Raw genomic sequence first — 23,643 nt, forward strand, 5'->3', positions numbered from 1 at the left:
GATGTGACTAAACCATCAGGTTCTTCTTTTAGATTTTGCCGTTGCATTCTCAATCGTTTCTTGTGTCTAGCCAGCTTATAAAGGTTTTCTACTAAAGTTACTGTTTAATGAAAAGGATTTTCTTCATAACATGGGAAGCCTTTATGATCTCTAAGTGTATTGTTATATGTTATAATAATGAATATTTCTTTATCAAATGTTTTATAGTTCATCAAAGTTACCAGCAACTTTGATGTATGTTGCTTGAATTTCCAGCATCTGCAGAATTCCTGTTGTTTGCGTTTTATAGTTCATCTCATTCTATTCTGTTTCAATATAACACTATTTTCAACAAGCTAGAAGACCTCACTAGAAGAAAGTGATTATGTTCACTTCATCCTGTCATCCACTTTACCAATTTAAAGCTATCTTAACTTTGAAAATTAGTGGTAGTAGACTTAGTAGATAGGATTTTAATGTGTTATTTGAGAAAGAAACCATCATGTTTCTGCAATGCATACTGAAGTTGCCAAAGGACCTGCGAATCAAAATTGAACCCATGGTGAAAAATCAAAGCAGGCATTTTATAAAAGTGACCTTTCTGCTACTTCTCATTGTTTTTAATATGGTTTCTTCTGTGGACACGTTCCTTTTGCACAAAACAAAATGCAAGAATCCATTTAAAAAAGACTGTCACCCAATATGCAGAGAAAAAAACAAATTGTTCAAACAATAAAAGTAAGTAAATAACATTCAGAACTGAAGTTTACGAAAGTGATTCCACAACTACGAAGCTAGTCTTCGCTGCAGCAGACCCAGGAGCCTATTAGTTACAGGCCACAACCTTCGTTCAGCGCAGAGAAGAGTAAACCTCATGGAGCAGTGAGCTGAACATCGGCCTGCCCCTTGCCTCCAGCCCTGACCCCCTGATCTTTTCAAACTGGCCCAGTGCTTAAATCGGCCAAGCCTCAGGTCAATCCCCATTCTCAGACATGGGCCCAGGCCTGCAGCCTTGACTCTGCCTCACCTCCAAGTCCACTCCAGCTATAGCCAAACACTGGCTAATTCCCCACTCCTGAGCCCGGACCCCGCCAGCATGCCACATCTATCCTGCATCTTCGAGACTTCAGTTCACTGCAAAAATGCCAAGTTGTACACACTGTTCAAACGATCAACTCCAAAAGAGAAGTTGCACTCACAAGATAGGACACTTCTCTCCCCTTTCTCGATCTCTCTGTCTCCATCTCTGGAGACAGACTGTCCACTGACATCTTCTACAAGCCCACTGACTCTCATAACTACCTCAACTATACCTCTTCCCACCCCGCCACATGCAAAAATGCCATTCCCGATTCCCAGTTCCTCCGTCTCCGCCGCATCTGCTCTGAGGATGAGGTTTTCCGTTCCAGGACATCTCAAATGTCCTCTTTCTTTAAGGATCGTGGTTTCTCTTCTGTCATCAATGATGCCCTCACCTGCATCTCCTCCATTTCCTGCACTTCGGCTCTCACCCAATTCTCCCACCGCCACAACAGGGACAGAGTTCCCCTTGTCCTCACCTACCACCCCACCAGCCTCCGGATCCAGCACATTATCCTCTGCAACTTCCGTCACCTTCAACAGGACCCCACCACTAAGCACATCTTTCCCTCTCCCCGCTTTCTGCAGGGATCGGTCCCTCTGCGACTCCCTGGTCCACACAACCCTCCCCATGGATCCCCCACCTGGCACTTATCCCTGTAAGCGCAAGTGCTACACCTGTCCCTACACCTCCTCTCTTGCCACCATTCAGGGCCCCAAACAGTCCTTCCAAGTGAGGCAACACTTCACTTGTGAGTCTGTTAGGGTCATCTATTGCATCCGGTGCTCCCGGTGCGGCCTCCTCTACATCGGTGAAACCCGACGCAGATTGGGGTACCACTTCGTCGAGCACCTCCACTCCGTCCGCCACAACAGACAGGATCTCCCAGTAGCCACCCACTTCAACTCTGCTTCCCACTCCCATTCAGATATGTCCATAAATGGCCTCCTCTACTGCCATGATGAGGCTAAACTCAGGCTGGAGAAGCAACACCTCATATACCGTCTAGGTAGTCTCCAGCCCCTTGGTATGAACATAGAATTCTCCAATTTCCGGTAATTCCCTCCCCCTCCCTTCCCCCATCCCTATGTCACTCTGCCCCCTCCCCCAGCTGCCTATCACCTCCCTCATGGTTCCGCCTCCTTCTACTACCCATTGTGTTTTCCCCTATTCTTTCTTCACCTTTCCTGCCTATCACCTCCCTGCTTCCCCTCCCCCACCCCTTTATCTTTCCCCTTACTGGATTTTCACCTGGAACCTACCAGCCTTCTCCTTCCCACCCTCCCCCACCTTCTTTATAGGGCCTCTGCCCCTTCCCTCTTCAGTCCTGACGAAGGGTTCCGGCCCGAAACGTCGACCTATCTTTTCCATGGATGCTGCCCGACCTGCTGAGTTCCTCCAGCGTGTTGTGAGTACTGCTTTGACCCCAGCATCTACAGAGTATTTTGTGTTTACAAAAGAGAAGTTACAGGCAGTGATCGTATCTGAGAAAAAGTGCGACTAATACAGTAGTTTGTAGTTTTGTTTGTTTTCTTTGCTAACAGCAAGTCATCACTACATGTACCTCCAGCTTCAAAGGCAACTTCTGTCCAACTGTTATTAGAGTCGTGATCTCCCAGTCTTCCTCATAGTGACCCCTGCAATTTATTTGTTTACTTGCACTGCATCTTCTCTGTAGCTCAACACTATATTCTGTATTGTTTTATTTTTACTATCTGGATGGCATGATGCGGAAACAACAAATTTCACTGTATGTCGGTACATGTGACCATAATAAACCAATACCAGTGCTGTTGATGCAGAATATTTCATGGATAAGTGAATTCAGTGTTGCATCTGTAAGTCATTTATAATAAAATTATAGGTGTATTTTCCTAGTCTATTAGCATACTTTGAAGATGATCTAGCAGTTATCTGCCGGGAGGCTAAGCTTCAACAGATGATTATGGTAAAAAAAAATCACCCTGCTCTTCTTGGGCACTGGAATAATTGTTGCTCTTTTGAAGCAGGTGGGAACTTGTGACTGTAGAAATGAGAGATTGAAAATGTTTTTGAACACTTCTATCTAATTCTTTTATCATCTGTTTCATTATAATCGGAACAGCCTGGTTTCTTTACACACCTCCCCGACTCCTGGCCAATTATTTCGTTCCGTGTTCATGTGCAAGAACATTTGATCTCATATGTAATATTCCTATCATGTGTTATCCCTTCAGACCCTCAACACTCACAACTTCTGTATCGATACTCAGCGCTACAACTCCTGTCCTGCAAACCCAAGATGTTACTTGGCTTCCGTGCATAGGCGCCCTGGCGGACACTTTATGCACAGCGAGCTTTCACAGTGTGAAAAAGACTTGTAGATCGACTTTGGCTGATGAAACATTAACTGCTGTCTTCTTCAAGTCCAAGCTTAATGTCATTTGACTGTATATGTATACAACCACACGAAGCCACTTTCCTTCGGACCACGGTGCACCCACAATACATATATCACATACAGCACATAAAACAAAATATTACCACAAATTAGTTAATAAAAATAATTCAAAATGCATGTGAAGTGCGCAGCACAGGTAAACAATAAACTGTACAGTAACAGTGAACAGCTCGCTCGCTGTCTTATTGACGAGATCTCGGTACTGACAGGCTCTTCATTAGTCTCACAGCCTGGAGGAAGAAGCAATTACCCCGTACTCATTCAGCGGTGCTGCTCCTGATGCACTTGTACGTCCTTCGTGACGGTTGTGGATCAAAGAGATTGCGGGACTGGTGGTGGGATCCTCAACAATGTTTTGGGCCCTTCATATATAGCGCTCCTGGTAAATGTAACAGATGGGGTGGGGGGAACCCTGGTGATCGTCTTGGCAGTTTTAACTATCCTCTGTGGGGTCTTTCTGTCCGATGCTTTGCAGCTTCCGTACCACATAAAGATACAGCCGGACAAGACACAGGTGCTGTCTGCCCCGCTACCAAGAAGAGTTCAGTTTATATTTCTGTTTTATTAACGTTGGCTGTCTAGCAAGTATTGGGTAAAAATGAATTACTTCCTTAACTCTTAGTTCCACCAAGCAGTGTCTGAACATTACTCTTTTTTCGCTCCACCATTGGTAACAGTTTTTAACTGATGTTCCCCACTCTCAGAAAGACCCATTTTACCCTCCAGCGGGATCCTGAAAACCATCATTTCGCAAGTGGATCGTCTGGGGTGCATTTCTGTCAGTTTAAGCTCATAAAGGATCTTAACTTGAGTTGATAGTAGGGCTCAATAAATGCAGACTGCTGTTACCTTAGTAAGAACCCTTTATAAACCGTTTTGAATATCACGTCTGTGCTGCCCTGTGCTCGCTTGATAGCATAACGTGAACCTGGGTCTGACAAATTTATCCAAGTGAAAGGGATTCGATGGAGAATCTTACAAACTGCACCAACGTTTTGCTTTAAACCCGCTGTTTCATGAGAAGTGTTGAACTAATTTGGAATAAACACGCTTCAACTTCAACTGGGAATCCAGAGGTTTTCTGAATAGCCTTTTTTTTTGGCAATTGGATTTCTTGCTATCTCTTCTTGACGGAGTCAATTAAACTTCAAAATTCCTCCCTAGAAGTTCAGAATGGATCTGCATCAGGTGCAGAAGCTTTAATCTCTGTCTCCGGGGACCCATTTGCTGTCGAGCTGAACGTTTCCTTGTAAGGAGTAGTTTGTGCGGGCTGTCGGCTGCCTTGGGGACTAGAGTCGGCTGCAGCCTTAGCGTCCGGCACCGGGACAGCTCTCTATATAAACCACAACCCTCGCTGCCCTACCACGGGTGAGCATGGTGAGTATGTGTGAAGTTCGGGCGCTGCGTGTTCCGCCTAATCCAACTACCTGGTGATATTTCTCACTCATTTTCTTTGCCCTGCAGGCGAGCAGGAAAACCAAAAAGAAGGAAGGTGGCGCCAAGCGAGCCCAGAGGGCTTCCTCAAACGTCTTCTCCAGTTTTGAGCAGACCCAGATCCAGGAATTCAAGGAGGTAAGTGTGTGCGCCACACCGGAATGCTACAAACTTTCATTTATAAAACGTCTTTCCGTTGTCCCCTAGTGCTTCTCCAGCCGACGAAATAGATGAAGCGGGACGAAAGGAAGAAAAACCTGCAGCCAATACAATATTTGGGAAAGAGTGGACAGAGGCGGATAGGCTGATAGACGGGATGTGGGAGGAGAGAGGGATGAGTGAAAATACGTATACATTGGCATGAATAAAAAGAAAGGAGAGGAAAGATTACTGGATTGCTCTGGGAGCAGCATGGGTTCGACGGGCAGGATTATCGCCTTTTCTATTTTGAGGGCATATGAGAAGGATTAGAATATGGTATATGACTTTTAAATTTAATAATTTGCTGGAACACTTTTTGATATCCGAAGCGATCTAAATCTGATTCCCTTGTTCGATTAGGGACAGTAATATTGAATAGAATGTAAGGATGAATCTAAATTATTAAACAACGTCCCAGAACAAAGTTTAAAAGAAAGCGATTTCCCTTTCCTCATTCTCTGTTTGGCTTCTGCTGTTCAATATATTTCTTGTGATGTTTTTGACTTTGTAGTTATTACCATTTAACAAATGCATGAAACCAGAAACGGATGTCTAGGAAGGTATGCATTGAAGTACATAAATTAACATATTTTACAGATGAATTAAATTGTTAGTATATTGCTCTTTGTTCAATTGCACTACCAGAAGCAAAGGTACATGAGAAATTACAAGGAGACGTTCGTTATAATCCAGTGATCTTCTATTGTATCTGGCAGATTGTCATGTTTAACTGGATTATTTTGATGCTTTTCCCCGTTTAGGCTTTCACTCTGATTGATCAGAACAGAGATGGCTTCATTGACAAGGAGGATCTGAAAGACACTTATGCATCCTTAGGTAAATGTTACTTACAAACCTTATACCATCTTAGTATACTGATGCAGGTCGCAGAAGCACATCATTATGAAATTGGTTTGTCCTTATGAAAGCTATTAATAGCTTGAGACATTTTCGTTGATATTAAAATATTCTGTAAATGTTTGGATATCACATTTCATCCTCTGGGATGTCTCAGTTCAACCCTCAGTGGTATCAGGTAGATTGACCAGCTGACAATCAGTCAAACAGTTGTCTCCATCTTCAGCTGTTCTTTTCCCATGAGCCAGTATCATATGAATACTGAAAAAAGTCACCATTTGTGTCTGTTTCATTTTAAAGTTTACTGCAACCTATGAATTGCTTTTTGAACTGTCAGTAATACAAGAAATAGAACTAGCAAACAATCAGCTGGAGGAATGCAGCTGGAGCAGCAGCATTTGTGGTGTAAAGGAAATGTTAATGCTTTGGATTGAAAGCCTGCATCAGGACTGGAACGCAAAGGGGAGATGCCCAGCATAAGGTGATGAGAGGAGTGGAGAGAGAGGAGAAATGGGGACCAGTTGCACCACTCCCCGCTCTTCCTATACAGGCTACTTTCCTTCTCCATTCTCAACCCTGATACAGCATTTCAATCCAAAATCATGTCAATTCCTTTTCCACTGGAGATACTGTTCAGGACACTGAGCTCTACCAGATGATTGTTGTTCCAGATTCCAGCACCTGCTGTTTCTTGTGTCTCCAATTTCTTTGACCATCTGTAGCTTAGTGCACTACAATATACTTCAATTTTATTGAACGATAATGTAACACTTAATTGTACTAATAGAATATATATTGTATCCAGCCATTAATGAATAATATGAAATATTTTGTTATTATTATGACTAGTTTGAAGAATGTTTTTAAAATGTGTGGGAGAGTTTGCATAAAGTCAGAATTCCGTATGTCAGGTCATTCATTATTTGGGGAATCCCTGATAATGTAGAGAGATGCTGCTAAAAGGAAAGACAAACTGTTTAAAGGTGTGTAGGTATTGATCAGACAAACTCATGACAAAGTCCCAAGAAAATAAATGAAAACCAGAAAATAAACTAAACTAGACATAGCTAGAAATGCTGTCAATAACATACCAAGATCCTTACATCTAAATTAGCTTCTCAGGAATCTTTAAAGAATTTGGAATGGTTGGGATGGCTGTCTATTCTTTGAGAATAATTGTAATGTGGAATGCAGAATTCATTAATATGTGAAATGTTAAAACGAGCAACATAGCTACTTTCAAGGGAAAGCGTGATGTACATGCAGCGTAAAGGGGATGGACGACATGCTGGGGAATTAGAAGGAGGATGAGAGAATACTCATATAGCGCAGTTCTGACAAGAGCTCATGAGGTAAGGAGACACAGAGACTCAGAACAGAATGGTTCGTTCTGTCATTAATTCCATGTAATCAGGTACAATTCCATGTCTTCAAATGTTTGATGAACAGCCATGCACATTGAGATGATGAGATGAGCTGATAAAAAGTATTAACCCATTATTTTTTTGTTCTATCTTCAGGCAAACTTCAAGTAAAAGATGACGAACTAGAATCCATGCTGAAAGAGGCCACTGGTCCAATTAATTTCACCATGTTTTTAAATCTATTTGGAGCAAAGTTACATGGTACAACAATACTACTTCTCTCTTTTCATTTCTTGCTCCCTAACTTTAGTCTCATAGATTCTTCTCACTGATTTTTTATATATATATATATATGCAGGCACTGATCCAGAAGAGGTATTGCTAAATGCATTCAAATTATTTGATCCAGAAAGCAAAGGACACATCAACAAAGACGAGTATGTGTTTCTTTTATTTTCCTGATTTTTGTTCATTTTTATTTTGCATTTTCTGTAGCATCCTTATTGACAAGCTTCTCATCTTGTTTTTTCCCACCTTCAGATTAAAACGCATGTTGATGACACAAGCTGACAAATTCACAGCTGAGGAGGTTTGCATAAACACTTAATCATTCACTCTTCTTTGACCAATGCAATTGCCAATTAGGAAAGCAAATATATTTATGTTCAATTATACTGAGGTCTTACACCAGCAGTGTAATAGGTGTAACAAGAAAACCTCTGCACATTGCAGCTCCAAAATGGAATAAATTCTATATTTGATTTTCCAAAGATTAACTAGCACTTATACAAAACAGAAGTAAATAAAAGGTGTATTTTTTCATAAATGTATGTAAAGATAATATAATCAGGATATATGAGGTGTAGATGAAAATAATCCCTTATTAATAACAATTTGTATTCATAAGGTGTCTATGCACTAAATAAGGTTGAATTGATTGCAACAGATATCATTATTTCCCTTTTATACTTACATTTCATGAGATTGTTGACATATATTTTATTTATACAGGGAACCATCTTGCAAACTTGCAGCAGTTAACATTTTAATAGCAATGTAATATGTCTCCCTCTCTTTCTTCTGTCTATGCATGTGCTGTAGGCTGACCAAATGTTTCGGTCCTCTCCTATTGACCCAGCGGGTAATCTGGATTATAAATCGCTCTGCTACATCATCACGCATGGTGAAGAAAAGGACTAAATGAAAAATAAAACACACGTACCTGAAGTCCTCAGATTTTTGTATTTATCACGTTGCATCAACAGTGAATAAAACCACATTGTAAATAAGTGGTTCTTGTAGTTTCTGTTGCTCCCCAATCCTATGACCTAACTTCAGGTACAATTTACTTTCCTATTTGTGCTATATATATACATGCTAATCCTGATAATTCAAAAGCATTTTTGAGATGCATATCACTGGTAGCTCAGTTGGTGGCATTCATGCTTTCTGACTTGTAATTGTGGGTTCAGGTTCTGCTTCAGTGACTAGAGCACAAAATCAAGACTGTTATTGCAATACAGAACAGCATAGAGAGAGGTGCTTCCTTTCAGCTAAATTAGTAAATCAAGCCCCCTTTGGATTCTTGTTCTATTTTGAAGAGCACCAGGGGAATTATCCCTGGACTCCTGGCTCTGAGATATTGCTCTGAATAAATAGTACTGTTTGGAAGTGGATGACCCAAGGCTGTGAAAGGCTCTATTTAAATGCAGGGGACTTTTTTGTTGGGGGGAGGGGTAATGTTAAGAAAATGTAAAGTTAAGAAAAATTGGAAATTGCTTGAAAAACAGAGTCAACTTTCAAACCGTACAGGAAGTCACGGTCAACAAATTGTGTAACTTCTAACTCCTAGGTGCAGTTTTCATAGTCATAGGTTGTGAATCAACAAAATGCAAGATGATGAGCAAATTCTGGTTTCTTCTGCCCCAAATTGAAAGTAAAATGTTCCGGATATCCCTTCCACCAACATAACCTCGTAGTCAAAAACTGCTGCTGCTTGACTATTATCTATCAACCAGTCACTGGTGACTGCTCTGGTGCTCTCAGCTGATTACAAGCAATGGAGCAGGAGGACCAGAGAAATAAATGATGTGACCGTGCACTACTGCACACAGGGTAAAACCAGCTAGAAGCACATTTACATTGATATTAGGAAATGTTTCTTGGTGGTGTAACTATCTATTTCTGGGTAATAGCCCTATCATCTTTCAGTCTTCATGAGAGTGATCTTACTGATCTTACCCTAAGGGTCTCAGCCCAAAACATCGACTGTACTCTTTTTCATTGATACTGCCTGGCCTGCTGAGTTCCTCCAACATTTTGTGTGTGTTGCTTGGATTTCCAGCATCTGCAGATTTTCTCTTGTTTGTGATTCAATTTCTTTGGATTTATGTTGGTCAGGACACAATTTCAGGTAACTTATGTCTCCTTTGTTCCTTTCCCATTTACACTGGTCCATCCTTGTTCTCTCTCCCTTTATTCACCTTTTTCATCAGCCTCACCATTTCCCTTTCTTGTTACCAATCGGCTTCCGCACATGGTTCCATCTGCCCATCATTCACATACCTATCCATTTGGATTTCTTCTCCATTGGTTTACATTTCATATGCTCCCACCCTCCAATCTGGTTCTACTTGCCAGTCTTCCTTCCTCTCTGGTTCCAGTTATCAGCTACCAGCCACTGCCTTTACTCTTCTTTCCCCTTCTCCATCCATCTTCTCCCTTCTGTATGCATCTTGCTATCACCTACCAGTCACTGTTTCAAAACTCCCCCTTCCCTATATAGGTCTATCTACCAACCATTCCCCACCTCACTTTGTTCTATCTATCACCTGCCAGCTCCTGTCTCATTCCTCCCTCTCACTTTCATGTACTGGCTGTATTCCCTCCACATTCTTAGTCCTGACACAGGGTCTCAACCCAACATATTAACCATTCCTTTGCCTTCACAGATTCTGCTTAAGATATTGAATTCCTCCAGCAGTTTATTTTTGGCTACCAGTGTTTTCATGGAGAGATATATTTCAAATAGTGTCACTGCATTATTTATATTCACCTAGAAGGGCAGAAAAGTCTTCACTTTAATGTCTTAATTGTATACAGTATGTCAATAATGGAGCACTGTTTTGGTTTTTGTACTGGTGTTGGTCTGGATTCTTGTGTCCAGTCTTTCGAACCTTAACTTACTAACTGCCTCATAGGTGTGTGTTTGTGATACCACCGAGTCCAAATTAACCTAAAAGTTGGACTGAAGTAGTATGGGAATGTAATCTTACTCTATAATCATTAAATATAATTATTTGTAAAGTATCTGATCTGATATTGAACATTACACAACTCAAGAAATGAGACAAAACCAAAAAAAGCTGTGAACAATCAGAATTAAAGATCTCTGAAAGGCCTTAGAGCCACGGAGTTGTGCAGTACAGAAATAGGTCCCTCTGACCACTATGTCCATGCCAACTATTTTGACTATATACACTGATCCCATTTGCTCATGTTTGTCATCTGACCAAGGGTCTTCAACCAGAAATATCAACTCTTATTTCTCTTTCCATGGATGCTACATTATATGTTAAGTCTTTTCAGCACTTTCTTGTTTCAGCTTTCCAGCATCTGCAAGTTTCTTGATTTTCAAATTAATTAGACTATTGACATATGGGATCATGACTGTAATACCTAATTTGGCTCTTGATTGCCCATTTTCCCCACCTTATTTTCCTCAGAGAATCTGATTCCTCCTAGTATATGGATGTTGTTTTTCCTCTAATATGTTATCATTATTTGATGATGGGCTACATTGGAAACCAAAATGGACTGATCAGGAGTGGGAAATCTGCCAGTGTTAGGTTCTCAGCCACAACTCTCGTCAATGAGTTCAGGATTCATTTAACGTCTACTGTGGTCTTTATATTTCAATTATTCATTGACAAACTTGCTAAACCATTCAGATGTCTACTGGTGTCAATGCAGTCCTTCCAATGTCAGGCTCAATAACTGCATCAAATCTGTTTTCCCTTTGGCAACATCAATTCTAATAATTTAAACATACTCAAAGAAATGAGAAAAAATATTTTCATATCTTAAGGTTTCTAAAAGTGGTGCTGTGAAAATCTTCTGAAAATGGCAGAGGAATCAAACTGTCAGTTTGAATCTCTGCTAATCTTGTTACATAGTGTAGATTGCTTTAAAATCAGATCCTAAACAAATGGTTCACTAACCCTGAAGCTCATTCCTGTCTTTAACTTACCAGTCTGTCACTGAAGGTGTTCACCACATCAAAACCACAAATGTTAGGTCATAAGACATAGGAGCAGAATTAGGCCATCACGTCTGCTCCACCATTTCATCACAGCTGATTTATTGTCCCTCTCAACCCCATTCTCTTGCCTTCTCATTCTTTTAAATTCCAGAGACTGCAGGCCCAGAGCCATCAAACGCTCCTCATATGTTAAACTTTTCATTCCTAGGATCATTCTCAATACCTTTTCTTAGATAAGGGGCCCAAAACTTTACACAATATTCAAAGTACAGACTGACCTATGCTTTATAAAACCTCAGCATTATTCTGTTCTACTCCTCTCGAAATTAATGCTAACATGACATTTGCCATCCCAACCACTGACTAAACCTGCAAGTTAACCTTTGGAGAATCCTCCCATGTCTTTTTGCACCTCTGATTTTTGAATTTCCTCTCCATTTAGAAAACAGTCTTTATTCCTTCTACCAAAGTAGAAGACCAGGCACTTCCCTACATGATATTCCATTTGCCCATTTCCCCAATCTGTCTAAGTCCTTTGGCAGACATCCTGCTTCCTCAATACTACCTGCCTCTACACCTATCTTTGTATCATCTGCAAACTTGGCAAAAGGGCATTAAGTTCATCATAAGACCGAAAAACCATAAGATATAGGAACAGGATAATGCCATTTGACCCATCAAGTCCACTCCGCCATTTCATCATGCCTGATCCAATTTTTCCCTCAGCACCAATCTCCTGTATTCTCCCTTCACGCCCTGACCAATCAAGAACCTATCAACCTCTACCTTAAATATACTTAAAGACTTGGCCTTTACAGCAGTCCATGGCAAAGAATTCCAAAGATTCAGCACTCTCTGGCTAAAGAAATTCCTCCTCATCTGTTCTAAAAGGACAACCCTCTATTCTGAGCCTGTGTCTTCTGGTCTTAGACACTCCCACCATAGGAAACATCCTCTTCAAACCACTCTATCAAGGCCCTTCACAATTCGATAGATTTCAATCAGGTCACCCCTGATTCTTCTGAATTCTGGTGACTACAGGCCCAGAGCCATCAAACACTCTTCATATGACAAGCCATTCAGTCCTGGAACAATTTTCATGAACCTCCTTTGAACCCTCTCCAGTTTTAGCACATCCTTTCTAAGACAAGGGACCCAAAATATATAAAATCATAATATTACATCCTTGCTTTTATATTCTAGTCCTGTTGAAATGAATGCTATCATTGCATTTGCCTTCCTCACCATAGAATCTACCTGTAAATTAACCTTTAGATTATTAGATTATGAAGTCCTCTTTTATTGTCATTTAGTAATGCATGCATTAAGAAATGATACAATATTTCCTCCAGTGTGATATCACAAAACACAGGACAGACCAAGACTGAAAAAACTGACAAAACCACATAATTATAGCATATAGTTACAACAGTGCAACAATACCATAACTTGATGAAGAAGTCCATGAGCACAGTAAAAAGTTCAAGGTCTCTCAAATGTCCCACATCACACGTAGACGGGAGAAGGAAGAAAAACTCTCCTTGCCATGCATGACGACAATCCATCTTTGAGTCATCCGAAAACTTTGAGCCTCTGAATCAGCTCTCCGACACCGAGTACCGAGCGCCATCTCTGTCTGAACGATTCAACCTCAATCTCGGTCGCCAACAGCAGGCAAAGCCGGGGACTTTGAGGCCTTCCCTCTGGAAGATTCCCGACCACGCAGTAACGACAGCAGCGAACAAGTGTTTTAGAAATTTCTCCATATGTTCCTCTGTGCTTTCATGTCCATCTCCATCAAATCAGAATTCTCCACGGCCCCTATTTAACGGATACGATATCATTTTTCACTGGAGGGCTGCACACGCGCGGCGCGCTGCTCTCTCTCCTCCCGCCGGCTTTAGGGAATCCTGCATAAGGACTTTTTTTGTATTTTCTCTCCATTTAGAATATAGCCAACCCTTTCATTTCTTCTACCAAAGTGAATGACCATACTTCCTGACATTGTATTCTATCTGCCATTTCTTTGCCCTTTCTCCAAATCTGTCCTTCAGTAGCCTCTACTTCCTGAAAACTACCTACCCCTCCACCTATCTTCATATCATCTGCAAACTTTGCAACAAAGCCATCAATTTCATCATCCAAATCATTGATATATAATGCAAAAAGAATTGGTCCCAACACCGACCCCTGTGGAACATCATTAGTCACTGGCAGCAACCAGAAAAGGCTCCTTTTATTCCCACACTTTGCCTCCTGCCAATCAGCCACTGCTTTAACCATGCTAGAATCTTTCCTGTAATACCATGGGCTCACAGCTTGTTGAGCAGCCTTGTCGCCTTGTCAAAGGACTTCTGAAAATCCAAGTACACGACATCAATTGATTCTCCTTTGTCTATCCTGCTTGTTATTTCTTCAAAGAATTCCAACAGATTTGTCAGGCAAGATTTTCCCTTGAGGAAACCAGACTAACTGTGGCCTATTTTGTCCTGTGCATCCAAGCACTCTTGAGATATCATCCTTAATAATCAATTCCAATAGCTTTCTGACCACTGAGGTCAGACTAACTTGCCTATAGTTTCCTTTCTTTTGCCTCTCTCCCTTCTTGAAGAGTAGAGGGCCATTTGCAATTCTCCATTTTTCCGGAATCATTCCAGAATCTAGAGATTCTTGGAAGATCATTACTAATCCCTCCACAAGCACTTTCAGAACCCTGGGGTTTACACCATCTGGTCCAGGTGACTCACCTACGTTCAGACCTTTCAGTTTCCCAGGAACCTTCTCTCTAGTAATGGTAACTTCAGATTTCATGACCCCTGACATCTGGAACTTCCGTCATACTGCTAGTGTTTTCAACAATGAAGAATGATGCAAAATACTTATTCAGTTCATCTGCCATTTCCTTGTAATACTGATACATCTGACTTTAGTTTCACCTTCTCAAATTTCAGGGTGAATTCGATCTCATTATGTTCATTTTCCCCTAAGGGTTCTTCTATCTTAAGCTCGCTAATCAGTTCTGGTTCATCACACAACACCCAATCCAGAATAGGTGATCCCATAGTGGGCTCAACTATGAGCTGTTCTAAAAAGCACTTCCAGGAATGCTGTACCAACCTGACTTTCCCAATCCACCTGCATACTGAAATCCCTCATGACTATTGTAACATTGCCCTTTTGGCATGCATTTTCTATCTCCCATTTGTAGGCCACATCCTTCCTACTGTTTGGGGGTCTGTATACAACTCCTATCCGGGTCTTTTTATCCTTGCAGTTCCTTAGGTCTATCCTCGATGATTCAACACCTTTCGACCCTGTGTCACCTCTTTCTAATGATTAAATTCATTTTTTTACCAACCGAGCACCATCACCTCCTCTGTCTTCCTGCCTATCCTTTCGATAGAATGTGTCATTGTCATTCATTCAAATCATTGACACATAACATGAAAAGAAGTGGTGCCAACACCTCCCATGCGGCATTAGAAATTAGGGATAGTATCAATTCCAAAGAAGAAGCATACAAATTAGCCAGAGAAAGTGGCTCACCTGAGGACTGGGAGAAATTCAGAGTTCAGCAGAGGAGGACAAAGGGCTTAATTAGGAAGGGGAAAAAAGATTATGAGAGAAAACTGGCAGGGAACATAAAAACTGACTGTAAAAGCTTTTATAGATATGTAAAAAGGAAAAGACTGGTAAAGACAAATGTAGGTCCCCTACAGACAGAAACAGGTGAATTGATTATGGGGAGCAAGGACATGGCAGACCAATTGAATAATTACTTTGGTTCTGTCTTCACTAAGGAGGACATAAATAATCTTCCAGAAATAGTAGGGGACAGAGGGTGCAGTGAGATGGAGGAACTGAGCGAAATACTTGTTAGTAGGGAAGTGGTGTTAGGTAAATTGAAGGGATTGAAGGCAGATAAGTCCCCAGGGCCAGATGGTCTGCATCCTAGAGTGCTTAAGGAAATAGCCCAAGAAATAGTGGATGCATTAGTGATAATTTTTTGAAACTCGTTAGATTCTGAACTAGTTCCTGAGGATTGGAGGGTGGCTAATGTAACCCCACTTTTTAAAAAAGGAGGGAGAGAGAAACCGGGGAATTATAGACCGGTTAGCCTAATGTCGGTGGTGGGGAAACTGCTGGAGTCAGTTATCAAAGATGTGATAACAGCACATTTGGAAAGCGGTGAAATCATCGGACAAAGTCAGCATGGATTTGTGAAAGGAAAATCATGTCTGACGAATCTCATAGAATTTTTTGAGGATGTAACCAGTAGAGTGGATAGGGGAGAACCAGTGGATGTGGTATATTTGGATTTTCAAAAGGCTTTTGACAAGGTCCCACACAGGAGATTAGTGTGCAAACTTAAAGCACACGGTATTGGGGGTAAGGTATTGATGTGGATGGAGAATTGGTTAGCAGACAGGAAGCAAAGAGTGGGAATAAACGGGACCTTTTCAAAATGGCAGGCGGTGACTAGTGGGGTACCGCAAGGCTCAGTGCTGGGACCCCAGTTGTTTACAACATATATTAATGACTTGGATGAGGGAATTAAATGCAGCATCTCCAAGTTTGCGGTTGACACGAAGCTGGGTGGCAGTGTTAGCTGTGAGGAGGATGCTAAGAGGATGCAGAGTGACTTGGATAGGTTGGGTGAGTGGGCAAATTCATGGCAGATGCAATTTCATGTGGATAAATGTGAAGTTATCCACTTTGGTGGCAAAAATAGGAAAACAGATTATTATCTGAATGGTGGCCAATTAGGAAAAGGGGAGGTGCAACGAGACCTGGGTGTCATTATACACCAGTCATTGAAAGTGGGCATGCAGGTACAGCAGGCGGTGAAAAAGGCGAATGGTATGCCGGCATTTATAGCGAGAGGATTCGAGTACAGGAGCAGAGAGGTACTACTGAAGTTGTACAAGGCCTTGGTGAGACCACACCTGGAGTATTGTGTGCAGTTTTAGTCCCCTAATCTGAGGAAAGACATCCTTGCCATAGAGGGAGTACAAAGAAGGTTCACCAGATTGATTCCTGGGATGGCAGGACTTTCATATGAAGAAAGACTGGATGAACTAGGCTTGTACTCATTGAAATTTAGAAGATTGAGGGGGGATCTGATTGAAACGTATAAGATCCTAAAGGGATTGGACAGGCGAGATGCAGGAAGATTGTTCCTGATGTTGGGGTAGTCCAGAACGAAGGGTCACAGTTTGAGGATAAAGGGGAAGCCTTTTAGGACTGAGATTAGGAAAAACTTCTTCACACAGAGAGTGGTGAATCTGTGGAATTCTCTGCCACAGGAAACAGTTGAGGCCAGTTCATTGGCTATATTTAAGAGGGAGTTAGATATTGCCCTTGTGGCTACGGGGATCAGGGGGTATGGAGGGAAGGCCGGGGCGTGGTTCTGAGTTGGATGATCAGCCATGATCATAATAAATGGCAGTGCAGGCTCGAAGGGCTGAATGGCCTACTCCTGCACCTATTTTCTATGTTTCTATGTTTCTATTCCACTGGTCATCAGCTGCTAACCAGAAAAGGCCCTCTTTATTTCCACTCTTTGCCTCCTGCCAGTCAGCCAATCTTCTATCCATGTTAGAATCTTTCCTGTAATACTATGGGCTCTTATCTTGTTAAGCAGCCTCATGTGTGGCAACTCGTCAAATGCCTGAAGATCCAAATAAACAACATCCATTGACTCTCCTTTGTCTACTCTACATGTTATTTCCTCCAAGAATTCCAATAGATTTGTCAGGCAAAATTTCCCCACAAGGAAACTATGCTGACTTTGGCTTATTTTGTCATGTGCCTTGAAGTACCTTAAAACTTCATCCTTAAATAACAGATGTCAACATCTTTGCAACTACTGAAGTCAGGCTAACTGGCCTCTAATTTCCTTTCTTCTCCCTCCCTTCCTTCTTAAAGGGTAGAGTGACATTAGCAATTTTCCAGCCCTCCTGAACCATTCAAGATCCTAGTGATTCTTGAAAGATCATTACTAATGCCTTCACAATCTCTTTAGCAACTTCTTTCAGAACCTTGTGGTGTAGTCCATCTGATCCAGATGACTTATCTACCTTCAGATTTTCCAGCTTCCCAAGCACGTTCTCCTTAGTAATAGCAACTACATTCATTTCTGTCACCTGACACTCTCGCATTTCTGGCATTCTGCCACAATGTCCTCCACAGTAATGACTGATGCAAAATACTTACTAAGTTCATCTGCCGTTTCTTTGATCTCCATCACTATCTCTCCAGTGTCATTTTCCTCCATCACTATCTCTCCAGTGTCAACTTCCACTCTTGCCTCTTTCACTTTTTATATATTAGGAAAAACTTTTTGTACCCTCTTTTATATTATTTACTAACTTACCTTCATATTTTATCTTTTGTCCCTTTATGGGTTTTTTATTTGCCTTCTGTTAGTTTTCAAAAGCTTCCCAATCCTCTACCTTCCCACCAATTTTTTGCTGTATTATATGCCCTCTCTTCTGCTCTTATGCTGTCTTTGACTTCCCTCATCAGCCTCATCCTCCCTTTATAGAGTACTTCATCTTTCCTACACCTTCTGAGTTGCTCCTAGAAACTCCAGCTACTGCTGTTCTGCTGACATCACTGCTGGTGTCCACTTATAATCAACCTTGGCCAGCTCATCTCTCGAATTCCCTTTACTCCATGCTAATACTGGTACATTTAATTTTAGCTGCTTCTTCTCAAATTGCAGGGTGAATTACCTTAAATTATGATCACTATCTTCTAAGGGTTCCTTTACCTTAAGCTTGCTCATCAAATCTGGGTCATTACATAACAACCAATCCAGAACTGCCATTCCCTTAGTGGGCTCAACCACAAGCTGCTCTAAAAAGCCATTTTGTAGGCACTACAAATTCTCTGTCTTGGGATCCAGCACCAACCTGATTTTCCAAACCCTCCTGCGTAGTGAAATCTCCCATGTTTATCACAACATTGTCCTTTTTACATTCTTTTTCTACCTCCATTTGTAAATTGTAACCCACATTATGGTTACTGTTCATCCTATGTGTAACTCCCATCAGAGTCTTTTTATCCTTGCAGTTTCTTAACTCAGCCCACAATGATTCTACATCTTCTGATCCTATGTCATCTCTTTCTAAGGATTTGATTTCGCATTTAACCAACAGAAACACCCCACACATACTGCCTAATAGCCTATCCATTCAATACAATCTGTATCCTTGGATGTTAAGTTCTCAACTATGATCTTCTTTCAGCCATGACTCAGCAATGCCCAAATCATACCTGCCAATCTCTAACTTTGCTACAAGATTATCTGCCTTACTCCATATACTGTATGCATTCAAATATAACACCTTCAGTCCTGCATTTATCACCATTTTTGATTTTGCTCCCGTTACACTTTAACTCATCCACTGACTACAATTTTACCCCATCATCAACCTGTCCTTCCTCACCGGTCACACTACTCACTGTATGTAGTTCTACATCAACTGGCCCATTCTCAGCACCATCACTCTGGTTCCCCTCCCCCTACCAAAACCATCTCCAACAGCTCTAGCAAACCTGCCCACAGGATATTGGTCCCCCTAGGGTACAGGTGTAGCCTGTTTTTTTGTACCAGTCATACCCTTCCCAGAAGAGATCCCAGTGATCCTGAAATCTGAAACCCTGCCTCCTGAAAATGTTCTTGCATAATACTAACATAATTTATAAAATTATGATAAAATTCATGAAACCATTGCAAAAATACTTATTTCCAAAGTTATGACTATTCTTCAAGGCGATTGGCACTACTAGGCTTTGAAGTGCAGTAGAATTTGCCCAATAATAGCCACTAGGTGGAGACAAATGACTAAAAGGAGCTAAATAGGCAAGCACCAAAAACAAGAGCAGGGATCTGAATGTGTGCGTAACCGGTGCACATTGATTGTAATGTAGCTAGGAAATCTGCCTATTTTAATGATTTCTGCATGCAGGCTGCACTAACTGTCAGACTGATTGGCTGATTGTAAGAGGGGAACTGCTAGTCTCAAATAAACCTGACGTAAATGCACCCCACAATTCTACAATGATCTTGACTGCCACGCAACAAGTAAATCTGCAGCAGAAAACACTAAAGAGCATGATGAACATCACAGGCTTCAGACACTTCTGAAGTTTGTAGGAATAGATGTATGAACACGTTTGCACATTCACTCCACAGTCTGTACGAATTCTAGGCCAGAATGATTTGATGTATTAATTACATTATGTTTGGAATTGTGTCACGTTCTTCCTCTTTCCCAAGGATCTATTCTTTTCTTTCCAGTCTCAGTCAATAGGGTGCATAATAGATGGTCGTAATGGATCCGGTGGGCTGAAGGGCCTATTTCTAAACTCCAGAACACTCTGCCTTTAACTGAACACAAATGGCAATGTGAGGGTTGCAGGTAATTTGTTCTATAATGATATGAGTAGAAGGATAAATATTGGTCATAGTTCTCAAAATTTTTTCCTCAAAATGGTGCCAAGCACTCATTTACATCTACCTTGCTAAGTACAACAATTTCTTCTCCTCATCATGGAAGACACCAGCAGTATGTCAGAAATTTGAGAGCGTCAGGGTTATAAGTGAGTGCAGTAGCTATTACTAAGGAGGTCTCTGGGATGCTGAAAGATCTGGAAGTTCAAAGTAAATTTATTATCAATGTACATATGTGTCATCATATGCAACTTGATGGCATAATCAGTAAATCCAAGAAACATAATAGACTGCACCCAACAAATAACCAATGTGCAAAAGACAACAAACTGCAAATACAAAATGAAAAAAAGTAAATGAGCAATAAATATCGAGAACATGAGACGAAGAGACCTTGAAAGTGAGTCCATAGGTTGTGGGAACAGTCCAGTGATGTGAAGTTATCAGGTGAGTGAAGTTATCCTCACTGGTTCAAAAGCCTGATGGCTGAATGGTAATAACTCTTCCTGAACCTGGTGGTGTTGGTCCTAAAGCTCTTGTATCTCCCTCCTGATGGCAGCAGTGTGAAGAGAGCATGGCCTGGGTGGTGGGGATCCTTGCTGATGGATGCTGCTTTCCTTGCAAGTGAGGAAACTGAGGATCCAATTTCACAAGGGAGGTACTGAGACCAACATCTTCAAGCTTATCGATCAGTTTTGAGGGGATGATAGTATTGAATGCTGAGCTGCAATCAATAAAGAACATCACAATATATGCATTTTTGCTGTCCAAGTGTTCCAGAGTTGAGTAAAGGGCCAATGGCAGTTACTGTGGACCTGTTGTTCTGGGAGGCAAATTGGAGAAATCCACGTCACTTCCTAGGCAAGAGTTAATGTGTTTCATCACCAACATCTCAAAGCACTTCACAGTGGATGTAAGTGGTATTGAATTATAGTCAATGAGGCAGGTTACCATATTTTTCCTGGGCAGTAGTATAATCGATGCTCGCTTGAAGCAGGTGGGTAGCTCACACTGCTGAAGGGAGAGGTTAAGATATCAGTGAGTACTCCCGCCAGTTGATCACCACAGATCTTTCATACACGGCCAGGTGCACTGGCTGTATCAATTGTTTTCTGTGGGTTCACCCTCCTGTACAATACTCAAACTCTGAAATCACAGGCTCATTGGGTCTCTGGGAGTTCATGAAGGATCCTCCATATTTTGACAGGTAAAGAGAGCATAAAGAGGCATTGAGCTCATCTGGAAGTGAAGCCTTGTTGTCACCTACGTCACATGGTTTCACTTTGTAAGAGATAGGTCATGCGGATCAGATGGACTACACCCCAGGGTTCTGAAAGCGATAGCTGAAGAGATGGTGAAGTCATTAGTAGTGATCTTTCAAGAATCATTAGATATTGGAATAGTTCCAGATGATTGGAAAATTGTAAATGACACTCCATTCTTTACAAAGAGAGGTTTAGTTTGTAGAATCTTACAAGAAAGCATTCCAAAATGGTACCTAACTAAAGCACAAATCATATTTAAAAGGGCAGTTGAAATCACTGCATCAATGGAAACAGCAGACACTATTGAGTTGCAGTCAGGAACGAAAGTGAGAGTGAACTTAATTGCAATGTCTAAACAGAAACCTGCCTGGCTGAACAATTTGTGTCATCATTGTGGCAGGGGCTCACAAACACCAGATCAATGCAGGTTTAAAGGCGAAACTTGCAGAAAATGCAACAAAGAAGGACACATACTAAGAGCATGCTGAGTAGACAAAATTAAATAGACTGCACAGGGAAGAGAAAATGCTTAAAACTCAAATTGCTGTTTCAGAAAGAGCACAAATCTGCATGCTGTCAATGGAAAATCTGATAATGATAGGAGTGACATGGGACTAAGTAGCCTTGAGATTTATAATGTGAAATCTAACAAGTGACAAGCACGATGGCTTACACCAGAAGTGAATGGTAAATTAATTAAAATGGAATTGGACACTGGCTCAGCTGTTTCTGTAATTCCACAAAATGAGTTTGAATGGCATTTCAAAGATACTGAACTGAAGCCTGTAGATAACCAACTAAGAATCCATACGGGAGAAAAGATCTCCTGTGGGAATGACATTCATAACAATGAACTGCAACAACCAACAAGCCACACGGGTCTTGTATATGGTAAAACAGGAAGCCAGCATTGTGGGGCCATGAGTGGCCGAGATAACTACAACTTGATTGGAGATCCATCCACTATTTGTATGCCACATCCCCTGTTGTATTGTCAACTGAAAGCAAATTAAGAAAGGTACCACATGATGCCACAGCAGTGTTCCAGGATGTTTGAGTTTTCAGTATGTGAAAATATTGAAATATTGGGTGTGGCATTTTCATTTAACACTAATTTAGAAAGGGTAACACCCAGGGCCATGCCCAAGTTTGACATAGTCTGTCTAATTCCTTATACCCCCATGATAAAGTAGCCAGTGAGCTAGATTGCATGAAGGCTGAAGGATTTCTTTCCAAGGTTGAGTGGAGCTGATGGTACCAGTAGCCAAGAAACATGTATCTGGTGGGATCTGTGGTGATTTTAAGGTCACCATCAACCCAGTACTGAGGGCAAATTGATTCTCTCTGGCCATGATAGAGGATATCTTCGCAAATGTTTCTGTCGGGAAACACTTCTGCAAAGTACACTTAACTGGGGCCTGCTTACAATGGAGATGGAAGAAAAGTCCAAAATGTTTCACCCTCACAGGGAACTTTATGACAGTAATAGGCTTATTTTTGGAGTAGCATCTCCACCTTCACTCTGACAGAAAACTATGGACCAGGTGCTGTAAGACTGCCCAGGATGACATTATTGTTACCGGTGAGGATGACAAGGAACATCTCCAAAATCTCAGAACAATGTTAAAAAGATTAGAAGATTATGGGCGCAGAGCAGGATGCAACAAGTGTGAATTCTTTAAACCAAGCTTCACTGTATCACAATGGGGTGCTGGGAACAGACCCAAATGCAAGACAAAGACACTGAAGTACAAGGAACAGGACTTGACTGGAGCAGGGACGTGACAGGATACAGACCAGGAGCAGGGACAAGAACGCAGACTTGGGCTATGGAAAGCGGGACCAGGACTAGAAACCATGGACTAGGAGACAAGGCTTCAACTCCGAGCCCAAGACTGGACAAGGACCCAGAACCTCGTTCTTTCCTCGGGCTCGGACCCCAGAACCAGACATGACATGGCTTCAGGCCAGGACGTGGCTGGGGTCTAGAGGCCTGAGCTTGGCTGCAGGCTAGTGCTCTTGGAGCTTGGCTGCAGGATCCTCGAGGCTTGCGTTCTTGGAGCTCGGCTGCGGGATCCTCGAGGCTTGGGCTCTTGGAGCTCGGCTGCGGGATCTTCATCTTGAAATGCAGAGGCTGATAACTCGGAGGCTGGAGCTGAGAGACTGACTGGGAACTGAACATCAACATAGAGACGGGACTTGTCCTTTGAAAAGCCGAGACTCATCGTTAACACAACACCAACATGAGGCAGGACAGTACATAGACATATAGCCGGGACTTATACTTAGACAAGCCGGG

The 23,643-nt window shown here is 41.6% G+C and overlaps 1 protein-coding gene across 1 annotated transcript; it reads left to right on the forward strand.

Moving 5' to 3' along the window:
• Nucleotides 1-4,943: 4,943 nt before the first annotated feature.
• On the forward strand, nucleotides 4,944-8,646 carry LOC134345682 (myosin light chain 5-like; the record flags this gene model as incomplete). The annotated part of the gene is made up of 6 exons (XM_063046735.1): nucleotides 4,944-5,072; nucleotides 5,897-5,972; nucleotides 7,514-7,618; nucleotides 7,716-7,794; nucleotides 7,898-7,946; nucleotides 8,459-8,646. Coding segments are annotated over 6 exons (537 nt in total), but the record flags the coding sequence as incomplete, so codon positions are not given.
• Nucleotides 8,647-23,643: the final 14,997 nt, after the last annotated feature.

Source organism: Mobula hypostoma, chromosome 4 (genome assembly GCF_963921235.1).
Source record: "Mobula hypostoma chromosome 4, sMobHyp1.1, whole genome shotgun sequence".
NCBI lineage: Eukaryota > Metazoa > Chordata > Chondrichthyes > Myliobatiformes > Myliobatidae > Mobula > Mobula hypostoma.